This window comes from Mastomys coucha, unplaced genomic scaffold (genome assembly GCF_008632895.1).
Source record: "Mastomys coucha isolate ucsf_1 unplaced genomic scaffold, UCSF_Mcou_1 pScaffold15, whole genome shotgun sequence".
Taxonomy (NCBI): Eukaryota; Metazoa; Chordata; class Mammalia; order Rodentia; family Muridae; genus Mastomys; species Mastomys coucha.
Genome location: NW_022196897.1, coordinates 152,131,658 through 152,151,977, shown reverse-complemented (window position 1 = coordinate 152,151,977; position 20,320 = coordinate 152,131,658). Strand labels below are relative to the sequence as shown.

The following is a 20,320-nucleotide window of genomic DNA, read 5'->3' as shown; positions in this document are numbered from 1 at the left end:
GCAGGAGGCTGACTTTCCTTGAAGTTTTCGCCTCAAATACCGCCATCACGCAAGTGTGCGTGGCATGTTCCAAAATGTAAATTTCAGGGAGCCAGTCAGTCGGACAGGGACTCACATGTTCTGTGCTATGACAGCTCCCGCCCACAGCCCTGGGTGACAGAGATTGGTGCCCACCAACCATTACCTCCTGGAGAGCAGTCTCCTAAGCAAACAAAACTGAGGCGGGTAGATCGAGAAGTTGGTAGTTGGGGTTCTGACTGGCTTTTTATAAACCAGACAGACCCAGATCAATAATGCATGCGCCCAAAAAGCCCAGCACATTATCTCACAGTTGGCCACCACTGGCAAGCCGAGGGTGGTCCTGAAAAATTCATCGGCTGCTATTTTCTGCTTGTGTGTGAGCAGCTTCAGAGGGTCTCTGGCTGGAGGCCTCTCAACAGAGCTAATCTTGGGCTTCCTTCCAGTCCCAGGTGGGGACAGCTGTCCATGCTCATCAAGACCCAGTGAGAAGAAGGGCTCAATCTATCTCAGGGTTGCTGGTTGTGGTCACCTTGCCTTTCTGGCGTGCCTGCAGTTCCCTGGTTGTCATTTGGGAGTGTTGGGTGCTGGGTTCCCCGAGCATTAGTGAGTGAGCACCTGGGTTCTCTGTCCACTTGCAGAGAGTGAGGAAATCTCTGAAGTTACACAGGAACATCAGCAAAACAGTGGGATGGACTTCTGTGTTACACCACAGTCCTGTCACAACGCTGTGCTGTGCCCAGGGAGGCCAAGGAAATGCTGGGTTCTGCCAACACTGTCCAAGCTCATTGGCTGCAGGCCAACTTCAGGACATCTCCAGAGCTCGGCTGGCTTCTGAGAGAGCCCAGGGAGAATCACACATAGCATGAAGCAGGTCTGTTAGAGAGAGCTGTTCCATCATAAGTGTCAAAGGTCAGCTATGTGGAACTGTCAGATAGGCCATTAAGGTGGTGTGAGGACAGGTGTCTCATCAGATATGACAGCTCATGAATGAACCCAGTCATGGTTGTATATGCCTGTCATCCTAGCACTCAGGAGGTGAGGCAAGAGGATCACAAGTTCCAGGCCAACCTGGGCTACATAATGAGGCTGTCTCAAAAAAACAAAAACAAAAACAAAATCAGACAGGCACAGCTCCAGCCCATTGGTCTTGCTCTCCTGGTTACAAATGACTTCTTATAACTCAGCCCCAGCAGTGTTGGATGAACTGGAACCAACAGCCTAATGGGGATGGAAATAAGAAGTTCAAGTGTACTTGGAGTTTCAGGTGCATTTAGATGCAAGGGTGCCTCCTCCAGATATCATCAGTCTCTGTGTGACCTCATCCTTCCTCCAAGCTGGCTCTGCCTTCAGACCAGCTCACTAAGCACTTCTGTATAAAAAAAGGCTAGCGTAGCCAGCAGGGCCTCAGACAGCCCGGAAACCTCTGGACTGGGATTGAGGGGAGCTGGGCAGGTTTCCCTCAAGGGAAACTGGACATTGACTCTGGAGGGTGCAAGCAGCCAGGATTGTTAGTTAGGGGGCACTCAGCATTCCCCCACACATCTGCTTCAGGATAAGCCATGCACACTATACTTGCTCCCTCACCCTCATTCACTGAGCAGCTGGTATTAGAGAAAGGTAACTAGCAACAAAGTAACGAAGTAGACAGAATCTTGACTGATGCCAAGCTCTGCATCAAGCACGGCTATGTGTCAATAACCAAGACAAAACGCACAACATAAAAGCCGGGCAGTGGTGGTGCACACCTGGAACCCCAGCCCTTGCGAGACAGAGACAGAAGATCTCTGAGTTCCAGGATGGCCTGGTCTACGGAGTGACTTCTAAGAAAGCCTGGACTACACAGAAAAACCCTGTCTCAAAACCAAAACCAAACCAAAACACAACAAGAAAAAAACCACAGTGCATATGACAGGGAATTGTAGTGAGAAAGGATCAGAAGTCAAGCAAAGAGGGAAAGGGGGGCTGGCAACCCATAATGATCTCATTGATAAAGGGGACACAGGCTCAAGAAGGGCCAAGGAACTTATCAACAGGAATTCTTTTTTTTTTCTTTAAGATTTATTTATTATTATATATAAGTACACTATAGCTGTCTTTAGACACACACACACCAGAAGAGGGCATCAGATCCCATTACAGATGGTTGTGAGTCACCATGTGGTTGTTGGAAACTGAACTCAGGGCCTCTGGAAGAGCAGTCAGTGCTCTTAACCGCTGAGCCATCTCTCCAGCCCATCACCAGGAATTCTAGGAAGAACATTCAAGCAGCAGTAACAGTTGGTACAAAGGGCCCGAGGCAGAGCATGCAGGATGACAGAGCTGCAGCATTGTGATCCAGGACACAGAAAGTGGGAAGTCTGCTGGGTGCTGGTGGTGATGTCCATATTCAAGGGCCTTGGGCTTTCTGAGGAGGATGGATGGCAGGGATATGGCTCAGAGAGGGGAAACAGTCTGACTTCCATTTCAGCGTTCGGAGAAGAGGGTGACTATGCAATGAGGCAGGTGTGGAGTCTACAGCTGTCCAGGCACAAGAGGAGCCCAGCGAGTACTCTGTTGTCATGGTCCAGGCTTAGAGGTCAAGCTGGAAAGACGTGCTGATGGGTCACAAGTGAGGCCAGTGGAAAACATCTCCAGGGACTGCAAAGCAGTAGAGATAAGTTGATGGGGTCGCTCAGTGGCCTTAATCGAGGAGCCACAGACAGCCATGGTGGAGGCTGAAGCTGAGGGTGAGCCTTGATTTCTGAGGTTCAGGCACGTAGTGGGGTTGGTGGGACAGGGTACAGCATCTAGACTTGTTTGCAGCTTACTGGGTGAGACACTGGGGACTTCAGGTCCCAACTTTGACATCCACATCCTGCGCAAAGCAGACCAGGGAAAGAAGAGCCTGGGATGAGGAAAGTATACTCTGTGCCGCTGACCGATAACCAAGGGATGGATTGAACACCCTCGGCTCTCACGGGGGCCAGATGGCAGGCAGCCCAGGAGACGCACCCAGATTCCAGGCAGCAGTTCAGGGCAGCTTCACCCACCCGACTTCCATTCTTAACATTCCAGCTGCTGCTCACCAGCGAAAGGCAGGCGTGTGGATGCAGGTTATCTCAGGAATGGCCCATCCTGGGTTCAAACTGCCAAGTGCATTCCTGTGAGGGTTTTCTAGTTTTATTCGTCAATATGGGTGTTGAGGGGCAGGTTCACCTGAATTCTAGAAAGTGTGTCAGAATTAGGTGTGGCTGCTTGGGAAAGAAAATGAAACCTAGCTGTGCTTCTTCATCACATAAAAATATCTGGGGGCAGGTGCTCCAGAATTGGAGTGGTAGCGTTAAGAATGTCCCTAGCTTTCTACTCTATCTTCCCTTCTGTGTAACATCTGTCCTCAAGGCCACCTTGTGCTTCAGAACAGCTGCCAGAGCTCCAGCTGTTACAGCCACGTGCTTGGCAGCAGGAAGCAAAGGGCAAAAGAGGACAAAACAGTAAATTAAGACCAGCCTTAGCTGGGCGGTGGTGGCGCACGCCTTTAGTCCCAGCACTTGGGAGGCAGAGGCAGGTGGATTTCTGTGTTCGAGGCCAGCCTGGTCTACAGAGTGAGTTCCAGGACAGCCAGGGCTACACAGAGAAACCCTGTCTCAAAAAAAAAAAAAAAAAAAAAGACCAGCCTTTGAAGGCCACACCCCAGCAGTCCTGTGGACGTGGATATTCTTACATAGTCACGTGATCTCAGGTTTAGCCAAGTCACAGAGGGTTTAGCGTCTTTGCTAAGGTGTGAACAGGCGTGAAGAAAACTCCTCAGGTGTGCCCTCAGGTTAGTTACTGGAACTCGGGTGCAGAGCCGCCCGACACTGTCATACCCTCTGCCCACACACAGAGAGGAAGGAGGAGGAAATCAGATCCAAGCCTCAATTCCTTCTCTGATCTCCTGCCAGGACCTCCTGTGAGACCAAACCAGTGGCTGCAGGAGTTTGTTGGTGCGGGCCACTCTCTGAGAACAAGGGTGCTGGGGTCAAATGTGACTGCTGGCGACATACTAGTCACAAGAGAGTCCGTTGTGGGCTAGGTGCACTGGGAGACAGAAGCTGGACCCACCGAGGAGGAAGAAAGAGAAGCCGGTGCCGAGGAGGAAGAAAGAGAAGCCGGTGGTGGTGGGCAGCTGGGGTCTGAGCCACAACAGGGTAGACAGGGACAGCACCTGTAGTTCTGAGCCACCGCTCAGAGGAGATCCGTACACTGGGGGACATCGGGGCAGGTGCATAGCCCTGTGGTAGGCACAGTTTCATCAGGATTTTGGAGATGCTGCCCAGGCTGGGGAAGAAGGGCAGAGGAGGAGGAGATGTAGGGACCCAGGTGAGCCAAGCATGAAGGTCAGGATCTGGAAGATTGTGGGCATGCCCTGAGCAGGTCAGGTACCCAGAGCCCTGTTGCAAAGGTCCTAACTGTGGGTGGGGAGGGGCTAGCTTGAGGATGAGAGTGCGAAACAAGGAGACCAGCTTGGGTGGGGACGCTGATCAGATGGGGTGCTGGTGCTGCTGAGCAGACAGCTGAGGGAGAACGGCAGTGGGCCTCAGTTCTGCTTCCAGGTAGGCAGTGCAGTGGGCTAGGCATGGGAGTTACAGGAGGCAGGTGTTACAGAGGGAATCACGGGGCCTTGTGCAGAGAGAGAACTAGATGAGGAACAGTGGTGTCTTAGCTAGGCTTTCTGTCCCTGTGCTAATAAAACACTAATGACCAGCCATGCAGTGGTGGTGCATGCCTTTAATCCCAGCCCTTGGGAGGCAGAGACAGGTAGATTTCTGAGTTCGAGGCCAGCCAAGTCTACTTCCAGGACAGCCAGGGCTATACAGAGAAACCCTGTCTCAGAAAACCAACCAACCAACCAACCAACCAAACAAACAAACAAAACCATTATGACCAAAATCAACTTGGAGAGGGAAAACTTTATTTCATCTTATGGTTTATAGTCGTCTATCATCCCTGGAAGCTAGGGCAGGAACGGAAGCAGAGGCCATGGCTTGTTCCCGTGGCTTGCTCAGCCTTTAGCCTTATAAGAATCAGGACCACTACCTAGGGATAGTACTGCCCACAGTGGGCTGGGCCCTCCCCTCCCACATTAATCCTCAGCCAATAAAATGCCCTACAGGCTTGCCTACAGGCCAATGTGGGGGGTTGGGGGGCATTTTCTCAATTGAAATGACTAAATGACTCCAGCTAGTGTCAGTTGACATGAAACCAGCCAGCCACAGATAGGATACAGGCTTCGCTTTGCAGGTGTGACTTTTTGTGACTGGGTAACTGGCTCTGTGGCATCCCTGAAAACCTGGGGCAGCACCAGCAAGCACTATGTTCTTAAATACTTACCCGGTGTGGCAATATTGCGCATGAATGTTTCTGTCTGAGCAGGCCCTCAGAGAGTAGGGACCAGTCAGAGTTCCCACATTTACAGCCAGCCACTGAGAGACACGACTGGAGTTTTCTCCCAGAAGCCTCCACAGCAGAGCCAGCAGATGACGAAGGAGAGATTGACAGCATAACTGTGAAATGTCATCCCAGAATTCAGCAGCTGAGTTCAGTATGGCCTCCTGGGTATCTGCCTGATGGACTTGGGGTTTTGTAGCACCAGCTTGAGTTTGGAGTTCCCCAGAGTCAGAAGGGTTCCCCTTGACGCCATCAACCAGGAAGCCACAGCTGAGATGCTGGTCCCGGGATCCTGCACTATTCTTCTGGCTCCAAGAGCCAGACAGCATCTAGTGCACCACAAACCTCAGTTCCTGCCTCTGCCCAGATGTTGCTTCTGGCTGCTGCTGTTTGCCGCCCCCCACCCCCACATCCCTAGGGCCTCCCTCTCACCCCCTGCCCTGGGACAGAGCTATTCTAGGACATCTCATCTCCCAAAGTGACTGTTAAAACAGGTGGCCTATAGGAAGATCCCTTTTCGATGTAGACATTCCAGGGACACTCAAAGCTAGGTGGAGGCCGCCACGTGACCTTCACGAGCAAGGTTGTGACCTCAGGAGCAAGACACAGCTGCTTCTTACCGTTGGCCTGAGCGTATGGCCTATTGTCCCCATCTGCACTCTGGGGTCTTTGACTGCAGCAGAATGGTCCCTTCCGCATCTGCTTATTGGTACCTTTCGGCAGAAGTAGAACCAGTCAGGCGCTAGGTGCACACTCTGGTCTTTCTATCTGCAGCCAGCCCTATTCCAGGCCGTGGCTGCACAGGAAATGTCAGGTGGGTGGGTAGTCCTGAGGGGGGTCCATCAGTACCCATGGGCCCATCAAGAAAGTTAGCCATCCATTCAATTTCCTCAACCCTCCAGCAGTGTCTCCTGGCTCAGGTGGTGCTGGGGCTTGATGCCAGGCTCAGTGCTCCACCACTGCACCACATCCCTAGCTCTCCTTTGGTTGGCTAGTTGGTTTTGGTTTTGAAACAGGGTCTTTTGAACTTGCCATGCAACTAAAGATGGCTGAGCTCCTGATCTTCCTAGCTCCACCACCATCACTAACATCCCCTAACACTGTCACTACAACCACTACCCTCACACATGTGAGCATGCACACATGCATGCACACGCACACACACACACACACACAGCTGAGATTACAGGCACATATCACCACCTCTGGCTTTTTTACGTGGTACTGGAAATGGAGCTCAGATCCTCACATCAGCGTGGCTGGCGCTTACCCACTGAACCACCCTGCCAGCCCCTGGAACCGTGATTCATTCACAGTAGTCCTTCTCATGATCAGAAGGAAGCATTTCAGTTGAGGGTATTAATGTATTCACCTTCATTCCAACATGGCCTCCCAGCCACAGTGCTTAGTTACAGAGGCAAGAGCCCACGGTGTCCAAAAGTCGAGCGCCCTAGAAGCTTCTATGACATCCCAGAAAAAGTCCTGTTTTTCCAAATATGGGTGGGGAGCCATGTTCTTCAGATGCTGAGAAGACACGACTAAGTGCTTGGCCGTTCTGACTGTGGCCTTCAACTGGGACGGCCCCTGTGTTGTTCACAGGCACACTAGGTCTCCATAGAGAGGCATGGGTCCTTGCTCAAAGGCTCTCATTGGGACATTCTGTGCTGGGTTATCTGTGGCTAAGATAAAAGTAGAGAGGGAAGGCCATGGGCATTCCCATGAGACCACGGCCACACCCACTGACATCCCGTGTGCTCAGTCCCCTGAAACGGCTCTTGGAAACTTTGAAATGACTCAGAGCACAGATAACCCCCTCCTCCCGAGTCAGTGGAGATAAGCGGAGGATACGGTGATCTTCAGGCCATCCAGCAGGAGCCTTGATGGAGATGCTATTTGGAAAAACCGGAAAAAAAAAAAAAGGAAAAACCGGAATGCTATGAAGGTTGGAGCTGTGGCAGCTGGTCCTGAGACAGGGATGTGCTTGGTGCGTTTCCACTGTGGCTAGAAGGGTAAAGTAGCCCAAGAGGGGAGGCGGGACTATCAGGACAATGACTTTCCAGGGCTTTTGAGGTCCTATCAGCCAAAGGTGGATGCCTTAGTTACTGTTTCTATCTCTGCAACAAAACACCAAGACCATGCCGGGCGGTGGTGGCGCACGCCTTTAATCCCAGCACTTGGGAGGCAAAGGCAGGTGGATTTCTGAGTTCGAGGCCAGCCTGGACTACAGAGTGAGTTCCAGGACAGCCAGGGCTACACAGAGAAACCCTGTCTTGAAAAACCAAAAAAAAAAAAAAAAAAAAAAAAAAAAAAAAAAAAAAAACACCAAGACCAAAACAGAAGCCAGGGAAGACAGCGTTTGTTCATTCTCCTTCCACATTGCTGTCCATCACCAAAAGAAGTCAGGACAGGAACCTGGTGGCAGGAGCTGATGAAGAGGCCATGGAGGGATGCTGTTGACTGGCTCGCCCCTCAGGGCTTGCTTGGCCTGCTTTCTTTATAGAACCCAAGGCCACCAGCCCAACGATGGCTCCACCCACAGTGACCTGGCCCCTCCCCCCTTGATCACTAATTGAGAAAATGCCTGACAGCTGGATCTCATGGAGGCATTTCCTCAATGGAGCCTCCCTTCCTCTCTGGCTCTTAACTTGTGCCAAGCTGGTGCAAAACCAGCCAGTACAGTGGACTTTGCCTCTTGCTCTGGATGAAGCAGGTGTTCAGGGAGAGTGCCAGAAGGATTGTGACGTCATTGGTTAATTCGTTAGAAATTGCTCTGTGTCTGTGGAGGGAAGAACCGCCCAGAAAGTGATGTAAGCGTCTACTGCAGGAGTCCAGGCAAGAGCTGGGGTGCTCACATGCAGATTAGCGTCAAGACTCTGAGGTAAAACTCTGGTTGCGTTTGTCCCCCACAACAAACCTACCTCCCACCACTTTCCCAAGGAGGCCCCACTTCCAAAGACTCTGTTTCCCCATGATGTAAAACAAGCAAGCATAGGTCGGCATCGTCTTAGATACCTGTCCAAAGAGCCTCAGGAGTCTATTGCATGGGGGTGGCACCCACCCCACCCCAACCTGGGTAGCAAGTCTCTGGGGGAAGGAATCAGACAAGAGTTGCTTCAGCACCAAGGATGGCAAAAGTCAGCTCATGTTTTCAATCCTGAGAGTGCCTGGACTGGGAAGATGGCTCCGTGGTTAAAAGTGCTTGCAGCCCAAGCATGAAGACCCAAGTTCCATCGCCAGTGCCCACATAAAAGCCAGGACGTGCTGGAGAGGCAGAGGCTCCCTGGCCAGCTAGTCTTCCCACATCGGCAAGCCCCGGGTTCCACGAGAGACCCCACTGCAAAAGACAAGTTAGGAAGCCGCTAAGAAGGACACCCAAATGTAAGCCAGTGGCTTACACATACAGGTAGATCCACCTGTACACGTGTCCACACGCATATAAAGGGAAGGACATCAGTCTTCCGTGTCTGCTGAGTCCCCATAGATAGCTGGTGCTCTAACTCAGGTCTTTACGGGAGCAAATGAAACTGGGGCTTGGTGCAGCTTTCTTGTCTAGAATGTTCAAAGGCCTGGGTTCTATCATCAACACTGTAAAAATAAACACAAGCTGATTCAGCATGGTGGTACCGGAGACAGACAGTCTCACAGGCTAGATCAACAAACACCAACTTTTAGTGTGTGTGTGTGTGTGTGTGTGTGCACGAATTTGCTTCATAGCTGAGGGTGGCATCTGATCCTCCTGCCTCCACCTCTCAATGCTGAGATTACAGGCAGATGCCCAGAGGTCAAACAGGGCTTTCTGAATGCTTAGTTCTCTACCAACTGATCCCCAGCCCAGCCCAGTAAACCTTGGCTCTACTGCTTGAAAACTCATTGTACGATGCATCAAAAAATAGGCAGTGAGGGCGTTCCATCCGTAATCTTAGCTCCGTGGATCAGAGAATGAAGACATTCATCAGATAAAGACCCAGTCAGGCAGCCAAGGAGACAGTTCAGTTGGTCAAGTGCCTACCACAACCAAGGAAACAGCTCAGTTGGTCAAGTGCCTACCGTGCAGCATGGGAAAGTGACCTCAGATCCCCAGCACCCGTGTGAAAAATGCATGTGTGGCACACTTATGCCTACCTGTAACCCTAGTTCAAGAGGAGGGAAATCGAGGAGGGGAGTAGAGACAGCAGGCTCTCCATTGCTCAGTGGCCATCAATTTTGGCCAGTCAGTGAGCTTTGAGTTCAATGAGAGGCCCTGTCTGAGATGGGGAGCAATTGAAGGAGACACCAACCATTCATCACAGGCTTCCACGTGCCTAAGTGCCCACACGTGCATGCGTCCTTGCACATGAGAGCGCTCACACACACGCAAATCACAGATAGCATGCTAAGCACCCCTATGTGGAATTCACAAGAAGAGTGAGCAGTTATGGGTTGTAGGGATGTTCGGCAGTCAGGGCGTTGGGGCCCTGAAATTTAAGTCCCACTGCGAAGGAGGGGAGACTGCCTGTCAGAATCACACCAAGAGATGTCAGGCTACCCTCACCCTGGCCCTGTGTTGTGGCAAGGTTTAGTCAAGGAAGAAACCAAGCTTGTTTTTGTCTATATGTCCCCAGATTTGTGTTGGATGGCCTAAGTTTGGGTTGGCTGGCCACTTTACCTGAAACATGAAAGCTGGCCCCTTTCCCTGTGTGTGGCTATGTCTCCTGGCCAAGGGCCATTAGTCTTGGGAGCCATTAAGTCATATGTTTTCACATTACAGAGTGGGTTTTCTAGCCCGATGCTGGGGCCCTTTCAATAAAGCAGGTCACTGTCTGCAAAGGAGGCGCATGTGCTGTGCTTTGTCATGCAGCCCCAGCTGTCATTCTGGCCCTGTGAACCATACTCCTGTGACTGCCTGCCCCAGCTCTCCCCAAATAGGAGCTTCCAGGTAGGGAGAGTGCATGTCGCTGCCAAGAGAAGAGATGGAACCCTGAGCTTTCAGCCCTAAAACATAAGAGACGGCCCCAAAGCCTGCTGGCTTTTCATCAGTGCAGATTTTCGGGTTCTTTCCTGGGCTTCCAGAAGGGGTCTGATGGCTTGTAGAGCCAGCGCGGGTCCCCAGAGGCACGGGTCCCCAGAGGCGCGGGTCGCCAGAGGCTGAGCACCTACGGACCATTGTTCTGTTCTCCCTCTCTGGGGTCTGTGAACCATAGCACAAGGGATCCATGTAAGAAAAATAGTAGAGGAGAAGGAACAGCTATGAAGTGGGCCCCAGAGAAGTGAGAACTATGGACAGGAGGCAGGTAGGATGATGGGGAAAGGAAGGGTGGGAGAGAGCAATGTGGGGCTACAAGCCCAAACCAAGGAAGACGTATGGAACAGTGGGACAAGAAGGAGAACACATAGCCAGCATGGTGCCTCTCAGAACCTTTGGAAGAGCTGGTGCGTGTGTGTGCGCGTGTGTGTGTGTGTGTGTGTGTGTGTGTGTGTGTGTGTGTGAGCTGCATGGGTGCTGGGAACCATATTCATACAAAGAGAAAATCAGGACTGGGGCTCTTAATGAGTTTGAGGACAAAGAGGGGAGGTCCTGTGGCTGCATAATGGTGAGACGGGGGGCTAAAGTGGAAGAAGGGTGCTGGCTAGACCCCTGGGTGTGTCACCCAAGTGGGAAATAGCAGGCCTAGTCCTGGGGAGAGGAGCTATTGCCTGCCCAAAAGGAGCTGGCAAGGTCTGATGGTCTATGAATGCAGAAAGGAGTGGGCTGGCTCACCGGATGGCACAGCATTTCAAATGCTGGCCCCCAAAACAGCCATGGGTTGTCTGAGTCGCTGAAGGGGAGGGAGGGGCTTCCAGAGCTTGACTCTGATGTGGCTCACCAGGGATCAGCAGAGAGGAAGGAGGCATCAAGGGTGGAAGATTCTGGCTTACATCATGGTGTTTGCCAGACTCTAGGTTTCTGTCCCCTCCCTAATTCTAATCACAACCCCACCCCTAACACCACCAGGCAGAACCACGTTATAGTAACTGGTTCTGCCCACCCCCAGGAGAAGCTGACACTTGCTTCAAGTAGAGGAAGCCAGTTAGGATCACTGGCCCCAGGGGTGACTCCATGAACTGTCCCTGTGTGTGAACAGGCATAGACGTCACATTCCCCTGGAACCACCCAAAGGGACACCTCTGGGGATTGGAGAGAAGCCCCGTGGCACCCCATCAATGTCATGATAAGAGAACACGTCTGCCCCCAAGGGGCCCAAGAGTCATTCAAAGGCATGGGGACTCTCAGCTTCCCCAGGACACCATCACAAGGCCTTGGTGAAGGTGACATTCACCACTCTGCTTCTGCCATGGATAAGCCTGGGTCTGAGCTCTCAGCTGCCACCTTCCCCACTGTGTGGCCCCACCCGTCACCAAGTGCCCCGGCTGCGCCTCCTGTTCAGAAAAGGACACTTTGAAAAATAACTTTGCATGTCGTGTATCCAGAGCAATTGACCCACGTGTTAGTAATTAGAACAATTGTGAGCATTGCTCTCCACCCCAGGGACAAGTCAGTGGTCCCAAAGCTCAGACCAATTAGCAGGCTGTAACACAGAGACTTCCAGGGCCTGTTGGATACACGTGATCTAGGAGGCGAGGCTGACATCCACTGCAGACTGTGCTGTGGTATGGAGTGCCTCAGACCCCAGAGTGCTCTATGTGTTCAAGCTAAAAGTCAGAGCTTAAAACCCCACTGTGCATGGGCACGGTGGTGGTAGCAGCAGCGCACGCCTTTAATCCCAGTACTTGGGAGACAGGGGCAGGCGTATCTCTGAGTTCAAGGCCAGCCTGGTCTACAGAGTTTGATTCCCAGGACCTCCTCAAGTTACCTTTTGATCTCTACATGCATGTCACGGCATGCAGGAGTTTGCACACACACACACACACACACATACACACACACACACACAAACTTGGCTGGCTATGGTGGCACTTGGGAAGCAAAGGCAGGAGCTTCTCTGTGAGTTCCAGGTCATCCTGTGCTACATAATGAGATCCTGCACAAAAGAATTGCAAGTGAAAGGAGAAGCTGAGGCTGGCCATAGAAGGAAGGGAGGAAAGGCATGCATGGAATGTTCCAGTAGATCTCACTGTTTAGCCTCCGCATTCAGTGTGCAGTTTGACATCTGTTCTCCACACAGACATTGCACACTTACTGTATGCAACCAGTGAGGTCCCAGACCACACACAGTAGACCTCCACACATGCTCATCTCCTTGTCTCTTGCTCTCACCTTCACTGAGCAACAAGAGCAGTAAGGGATGAACCCTCGATGCTTGGTGTGGATAAAGGGCCTATTCACACGCGTTTAGGAGGATTAGAGGGCCCAGGATATGGAGGGTCCAGGAGCTGGGGGTTCCAGGAGCCCAGCATGTAAAGGGTCCAGGAGCTAGAGGACCCTAGGAGCTAGAAGGCCCAGGAGCTGGAGAGCCCAGGATATGGAGGGTCCAGGAGCGGGGGGTTCCAGGAGCCCAGCATGTGAAGGGTCCAGGAGCTAGAGGACCCTAGGAGCTAGAAGGCCCAGGAGCTGGAGAGCCCAGGATATGGACGGTCCAGGAGCTAGGGTAGGGGTCTAGGAGCTGAAAGCCCAGCATGTGAAGGGTCCAGGAGCTAGAGGACCCTAGGAGCTAGAAGGCCCAGGAGCTGGAGTGCCCAGGATATGAAGAGTTCAGGAGCTGAAGGCCCAGAAGCAGGACCTAGAGAGACCCAAGAGCTGGAAACCCAGGAGCTCTTAGGCAGATAGGTTAGCTTTGACAGAAGCAGGGTATAGACTCCAGATGCATCCAGGAGGCACCATAGATGAGGCTACAAGTGTCAGAGAGACTGGCTGGGGCTTGGCTAGACTAGACTTCAGTCCGTGGATAATTCTTGGGAAACATCCAAACAAAACAAAGCCTAATCCTATCTGCCTTTGTGACTGCTAAAAAATAAAAAAGAAATCTGTCTATTAGCACTCTGCAGAAAAGACACTCTGTTTATGTACAAAACAGCGTTTGGATCAGACTCAAGGTGTTTCAAAGCAGGTTTGTACCCAACGCCACTGTCTTGTGGCACTGAGACCAGGGGCTTCCTGGTTGGGTTGGGGTGAGGGGTCTAGCCCATGCAAGCCCATAGATCTCCTAAACTTGCCTGCAGCTCCAGGCTCAGGGTTGGAAGCCCCCTAAAGAGCTCCCCCCGCCCAGCAGGCCACGACTCACCGATACCCTCTGCTTGCAGGCTCCATGCAGGTGATGAACAAGACAAGACGTATCATGGAGCAGGGCGGGGCACACTTCATCAATGCCTTTGTGACGACACCAATGTGCTGTCCGTCTCGTTCCTCCATCCTCACCGGCAAGTACGTCCACAATCACAACACCTACACCAACAATGAGAACTGTTCCTCGCCCTCCTGGCAGGCCCAGCACGAGAGCCGCACCTTCGCCGTGTACCTCAACAGCACAGGCTACCGGACAGGTGAGGCCCAGGGTGGGGAGATGCTGGTGAGGCCCAGGGTGGGGAGATGCTGCCGGGGCCTGCTCATGGGACAGGTGGCCTCTTGTGCCCTCGATGAGCTTCCCTGGGTGTGACATCCACACTGCACTGGTCCCCAAGATAAGTCTGGGTCATGCACAGAAGTGGTTTCATTTCCCGTTGACGTTTCGAGCTTACTTCTGTGCACACATAGTAGGTGTGTCTGAAGTAGGTTCAGGAAACCACCTTTTTAGAGAAACTAGAGTTTTGAAAAATGGAGAGTCCAGGGAGATTGTGAATTCTCTGACAAGGAGGTCACAAGATATCCCTGCCTGAGTTTGAGGTTTCTGTGTTTAAAACTGATTTATGGACTGAGACCATCTGCATGAGAGAAGGTTCCAGAATGTAGAGGTTGGAGCTAGAGAGGAATGGACAGACGTGGGGGACTCACCAGTTTATTGTGGGAGTAACCGAGATGACGAAGAGGTTGCCATGGTGAGACTTTTGACTGCGTTGTTACACGTGTCAGGACGTCCTCATTGCCTACTTGACGGAGGTACTGTGTCGAGTTCGAAAGGCCGCCCGCTAGGCTGGCTCCTGAGGTCAAGCTGTAACCCCAGCCCAGCTACCTCACCCTTGCCAAATCCTGGAGACTCAACTCATTGAACTTGCTTGAGTTTAAAAAAAAAAAAAAAAAAAAAAAAATCCCCACCTTGGCAAGCAGCCTGGGCAGTTGTGAAACCAGATGATATGGCTCAGATTTTGCAAGCCTGAGGACTTGCCCTTCTTAGTGACGCTACATTGTTTTGAGTGGGAGTAAGGAAGGGCCAGGCACCTCCTGTAGCTGACCTGCAGCCATCCATCAGGGCCAGGCAGGCTTTCAGATGCCCAGTGGGAGCGGGTGGAGCTGTTTACTCCCCACAGGCTCCTCCCACCACAAAATCATCCCCAGGGCAGGTTCAGCTGTAAAAACCAGCTCCTCTACATGGGCAGGTCATCGCTGGTATGGAGGTGCAGACCCTGACGGCTTAGGGTCCCTGCAGAAAGCACATGTTAGCGGTCTCTGTGGGCTTTAGATGGTTAGGAGGCCTGGACATTGCTGGGATCAGGATAGGCACAGACATAGCAGGGCAGAGACTTCTTTTGGAGGGTGCAGCCATTCAGAGCTAGAAATGATACCCACACCAGCTCAAAGTCAAATATCTCTACATTTGAACTCTTTAAAGTAAAATCCCTCATGTGAGAAACTCCATCTTTGCCAGGCAGTGGTGGCACATGCCTTTAATCCCAGCACTTGGGAGACAGAGGCAGGCAGATTTTCTGAGTTCAAGGCCAGCTTGGTCGACAGAGTGAGTTCCAGGACAGCCAGGATTACACAGAGAAACCCTGTCTCGAAAAACCAGAGAGAGAGAAACTCCATTTAAAAAATGAATGCTATGGGCCAAAGAAGATGTGTGTGCAGGTATGGCTCACGTGCCCTGAACAACTCTGCCTGAAATGTTTATATGGAAACAGATGAATAGTAAGGCCCCAAAAGTGTTCATCAGGCTTGTCACCTGGAAGGCAGAAAGATCACACCTCCCACAAAGACTTCTGGGAGAGACATGAAATGAAAAGTTTGTGTGGAATAATCAAAACAGAAACCGAGGCCACGGGAACTCAGAGGTGTGGGGACAGCCCATCAAACAGAAGGGGAAATTACTAATCCTGAAACACTACAGGATTTATGGTGGAGCAAAAGCCCATATCAGAGTCACATGGGAAACAGAGAGAAAGGAATGACCATCAAAGAAGACAGTCACCAAACAAGGTGCATCATCCAGCTGCTGGAAGGCTGATGCAGGTGTGCCATCCAGCTGCTGGGGAGGCTGATACAGGTGTGCCATCCAGCTGCTGGGGAGGCTGATGCAGGTGTGCCATCCAGCTGCTGAGGGGCTGATGCAGGTGTGCCATCCAGCTGCTGGGGGGCCTGATACAGGTGTGCCATCCAGCTGCTGGGGGGCTGATACAGGTGTGCCATCCAGCTGCTGGGAGGCTGATGCAGGTGTGCCATCCAGCTGTTGGGGGGCTGATGCAGGTGTGCCATCCAGCTGCTGGGGAGGCTGATGAAGGAGGGTCATAAGTTCAGGGTTGCTGGGGCTAAGCAGTGACACTGCACCTCAAAATGAAACATACAACGTGGGCTGGGGATGTAGCTCAGTGGTAGTACTTGTATGACATATGTTCATTTTTTATGGTACACTCTTAAAGCTCCAAGGACAATAGCAGTAGTCCTAGCCTGGTTGTCAGTCAAACCCTGTATCCATCCATTTGGGCATCTAGGGAAGGTAACTGAGCTAGGTTTAAGTCTGGCTGAGGGAGTTGGGGTATCTGCTGCTATGGCTCTCATCTAAATCCGTTGCTGCCTTGGTGGCCTTGATCCAAGAGCTGGTCCACAGATCAGGCTCTTGTTTTTCCTTACTTCCCATTGGTGAGAAACAGGATATGTGAGCGCGAGCACTTGTGGCCACAAAGGAGTCTGGGATGCGTAGTCTTTACTCCGGGTAGGTCTTTGTATCACTGAAAACAGATCCTGAGGGGAGACTCTCAGTCCCAGCCACAGCTCTTAACTATTTGTGTTAGAGACACCCTTGAATCCAGAAGGTCAGCTGAGCTTAGAAGACAGATGCCAAAATTCACAGTGCGGAGGGCTGTTAATCCACAGTGTGGGGGGCTGTTAATCCACAGTGTGGGGGGCTGTTAATCCACAGTGCGGAGGGCTGTTAATCCACAGTGTAGAGGGGCTGTTAATCCACAGTGTGGAGGGCTGTTAATCCACAGTGTGGGGGGCTGTTAATCCACAGTGTAGAGGGACTGTTAATCCACAGTGCGGAGGGCTGTTAATCCACAGTGTGGAGGGCTGTTAATCCACAGTGTGGAGGGCTGTTAATCCACAGTGCGGAGGGCTGTTAATCCACAGTGTGAAGGGACTGTTAATTCACAGTGTGGAGGGACTGTTAATTCACAGTGTGGAGGGACTGTTAATCCACAGTGTAGAGGGGCTGTTAATCCACAGTGCGGAGGGCTGTTAATCCACAGTGTGGAGGGCTGTTAATCCACAGTGCGGAGGGCTGTTAATCCACAGTGTAGAGGGGCTGTTAATCCACAGTGTAGAGGGGCTGTTAATCCACAGTGTAGAGGGGCTGTTAATCCACAGTGTGGAGGGACTGTTAATCCACAGTGTGGGGGGCTGTTAATCCACAGTGTGGAGGGACTGTTAATTCGCAGTGCGGAGGGCTGTTAATGGAGCCAGTTTAAAAAATAAAGCTACAGCTAGGCTTAGTAGTACAAGCCTGTAATCCCAGTTTCCAGGACAGAGGCCAGAGGATCAGGAGTTCAAGGTCAATCTCTGCTACGTACTGAGCTTGAGGATAGCCAGGAGGGAGGAAGAAAAGGAGGAATAGAGGGAGCGGGTAGAAAAGAAAAGAAGAGAAAGCTAGCTGGCCTGATACTGCGTATCTGTACTCTCCCGACACTGAGGGATTCAAAAACAAAAATGGAGACTGGAGAAACTGCACAGCGGGTAAGAGCACTGGCTGTTCTCCTAGGGACTGAGGTTTGGTTCCCGGCACCCACATGGCAGTTCACAAGCATCTGTCACTCCAGTTCCAGGACATCTAATACTTCCTTCTAACCTCCACAAGCTCTATGCACACTGGAGGTACACACATCTATGCATGCAAGCAGAACACTCACATATATGTTATATAATTAATTCATATTAATGTAAAAAGAAAATTCAAAGCACATTTTGAAAATAACTTATTTTCTGAGACAGAGACTGCATAGCTTCCCCTAAATCGTTGAGTTTCTAGAACTGGTCTAGAGCTTTTGATCCATCTGCCTCTACCTCCCAAATGCTGAGGTAACAGGGGTGAGCCCCCCATGCCTGGTTTATCTGGTGCTGGGTGTAGAACTCAGGGCTTCCTGCATGTCCAGAGGGCACTCTAGCCACTGAGCCCCAGCCCCAACCCAAGACCCAGACCCAGACCCAGACCCAGCCCTAGCCCTAGCTTTGTAACAAAGCTTTGGCTCTAACTGCAATGGGTCGATTTTTGAAGCATTGAAACTATGCAGTCCCTGTTGGGAAGAGTGTAATTTGTGTCGCAAACATCAGATGGTGTGACATGATGTCCCCTCCTGTTGTTGTCCTCCCTTTACAGGGATCTGAGAATGGGAGAAGGGTCTTTCCAAGGACCCCTCTGGCCCCTGATGACAGTCTCCCCTGGGCTGTGTGCTACCTTGTGGTCCTGCTTGGCAGACATGCTTCCCTGAGCTCAGACTGGCGCCACTTCAGTTAACTTTGCATCGCGCCTCTCTTAAAAGATCAGTATTCACACTGTTCCTCTGCGCTTGCACTGCTCGTGTCTGTGGGGAACGCACAAGAGCTGAAGCCGGGGTGCTGGGTTTCAGTAGAATAAATACCCACTAGTTAGTGGAAGTTTCTGGATAGGCTCCTGTCCAATCAGAGGCTGGCGTGTCTCAGAGACTGGGGTGTCCTCTGACCACGCACAGCCTAGTCATTGTTTTCACATGTCCCTCCCCACCCCCCTCGACCCAGGTAAGCCACCAGCAGCCCTGGCTGCGCTGACAGACATAAGCACATGCGTGTTCCTAGCCCCGGATTCCATGACAAAACACGGTGGGCTGTGGAGGAGGTGAAGAGACCGTAGTGCCAGTCTCAGATTTCCAAACACTCCTCCCTGGGGGATAAAGAGCCTTTCCCAGCACTTTCTACCAGTTAGATGCCAGCTAAGGCCTTCTCTCTCCACAAGCCATCAGAGTCCAGCAGTTCCCACGCGGTTACACGCCTGCCAGGCTTCCGTGGAGATGTCAGTGCTCCTTCTGCACGCCGCCTACGTGTTCTGGAATGTTCCTGGGGAGCTGAGAACAGGCCATTCGTTTCTAGCTTGGGCTCTGTCAGGACTCCCCTGGAATCACTGTTTTCAGACTGTTCCGTGCTCCCGGGTTCTTTCTGCTCTTCTCACACGAAGCTGGGGCAGGACACTGGCTGAGGACTTAGATTCCGCTCATTCATTGCCGATGGCCACCACACTGTGTCCTGATACCTGCGGAGGCCCTCACATGGCCAGGTCTGGCACTGGGCACCCTGACGGTCACTGCTACGTGAAGGAAGGCATTGTGTGCATGTTGCATATGGCATGTTGGAGTCGTGAGGATGCTCACCATATTACCTACCCTCAGTAACCACCCCTCTCTCCTACCCCCTGTCCTGCTGTGAGCCCCTTCAGACGGTGTCCAGCTGCCCACCAACATCTCTCTCAGGGTCCCCATATGTCAAACCAACAATGCCCAGCATGACTTCTTCCCTGGGGCCACACACAGGCTCCCCCATGTCACTTCCAGCTTTCCATTCACTCAGGCCATGTCTGTAAAACCACGCTTGGCATGTTTTCCTTCCTATCATTTCCTTCCTATCATTCTTCCTGAAGTATGCGCTGAGTCCCTCCACTGCCTTCCCGTCTGTTCCCCACACCACCCCCCTCAGTCGACTGTCTACCAGCCCCTCTGTTCCCACCCTAATCCCCAAGTCTGTCCTTCCCCATCCCCCACACAGCAAACAGGGCGGTCCCATCAGAACCCCTGCTGCTCCTCTGCACAGGCTCCACCCACTAGGGATGGAGACCCGCCCCCAATGCAGACACAGGGTTTCCAGGAGCTATGTCCCTCTTGTCCAGCTTCTCTTGGCCTCCTCCATCCCTGTTAGCCGCTCCACCCACAGGGATTCCTTCCTGTTGCTCCCACAGTGAACCTTGCACACACCTCAGGGCCTTTGCTCTACCCTGCCTTTAAAGCAGTGGTTCTCGACCGATGGGTCGTGACCCCTCTGGGAGGGATCGCCTAAGACTATCATAAAACACGGATATTTACATTACGATTCATAGCATCAGTGAAATTACACTTATGAGGTAGTAGTGAAAGTAACTTGGGGATCACCGCAGCGTGAAGAGCTGTATTAAAGGGTTGCAGCACTAGGAAGGTTGAGAACCACTGCTCTGCAGAATCTTCAAAACTCACATATGGTTTACATGTATTTCATCAGATCTGTGTTCCTGCGTCCTCGCCTTAGGGGACCCTCCTCAGGGAACACCCCAGTACTCCATCTCCTTACTCATTTTCTTTCAGGGCCTGACGCCCCCCAGCAGGATCTGTCTGTTTATCCTGTGGTCCTTGTGTTGTTACCTCTCCCTGGTCTGTGCTCCCTGCCTTCCCTGGTCTGTGCTCCCTGCCTTCCCTGGTCTATGCTTCCTGCCTTCCCTGGTCTGTGCTCCCTGCCTTCCCTGGTCTGTGCTCCCTGTCTTCCCTGGTCTATGCTCCCTGCCTTCCCCAGTCTGTGCTCCCTGCCTTCCCCGGTCTGTGCTCCCTGCCTTCCCTGGTC

At 52.1% G+C, this 20,320-nt stretch overlaps 1 protein-coding gene across 3 annotated transcripts in view; it reads left to right on the top strand.

Annotated features, from left to right (window-relative positions):
• The window catches only part of Sulf2 (sulfatase 2), an 83,616-nt gene that overhangs the window by 26,783 nt on the left and 36,513 nt on the right, over positions 1–20,320 (top strand). For all 3 annotated transcript variants that reach the window (XM_031372799.1, XM_031372801.1, XM_031372800.1), the window contains exon 3: positions 13,645–13,884. In XM_031372799.1, the coding sequence (XP_031228659.1) occupies positions 13,645–13,884 (240 nt within the window). The remainder of the gene's footprint in view (positions 1–13,644; positions 13,885–20,320) is intronic.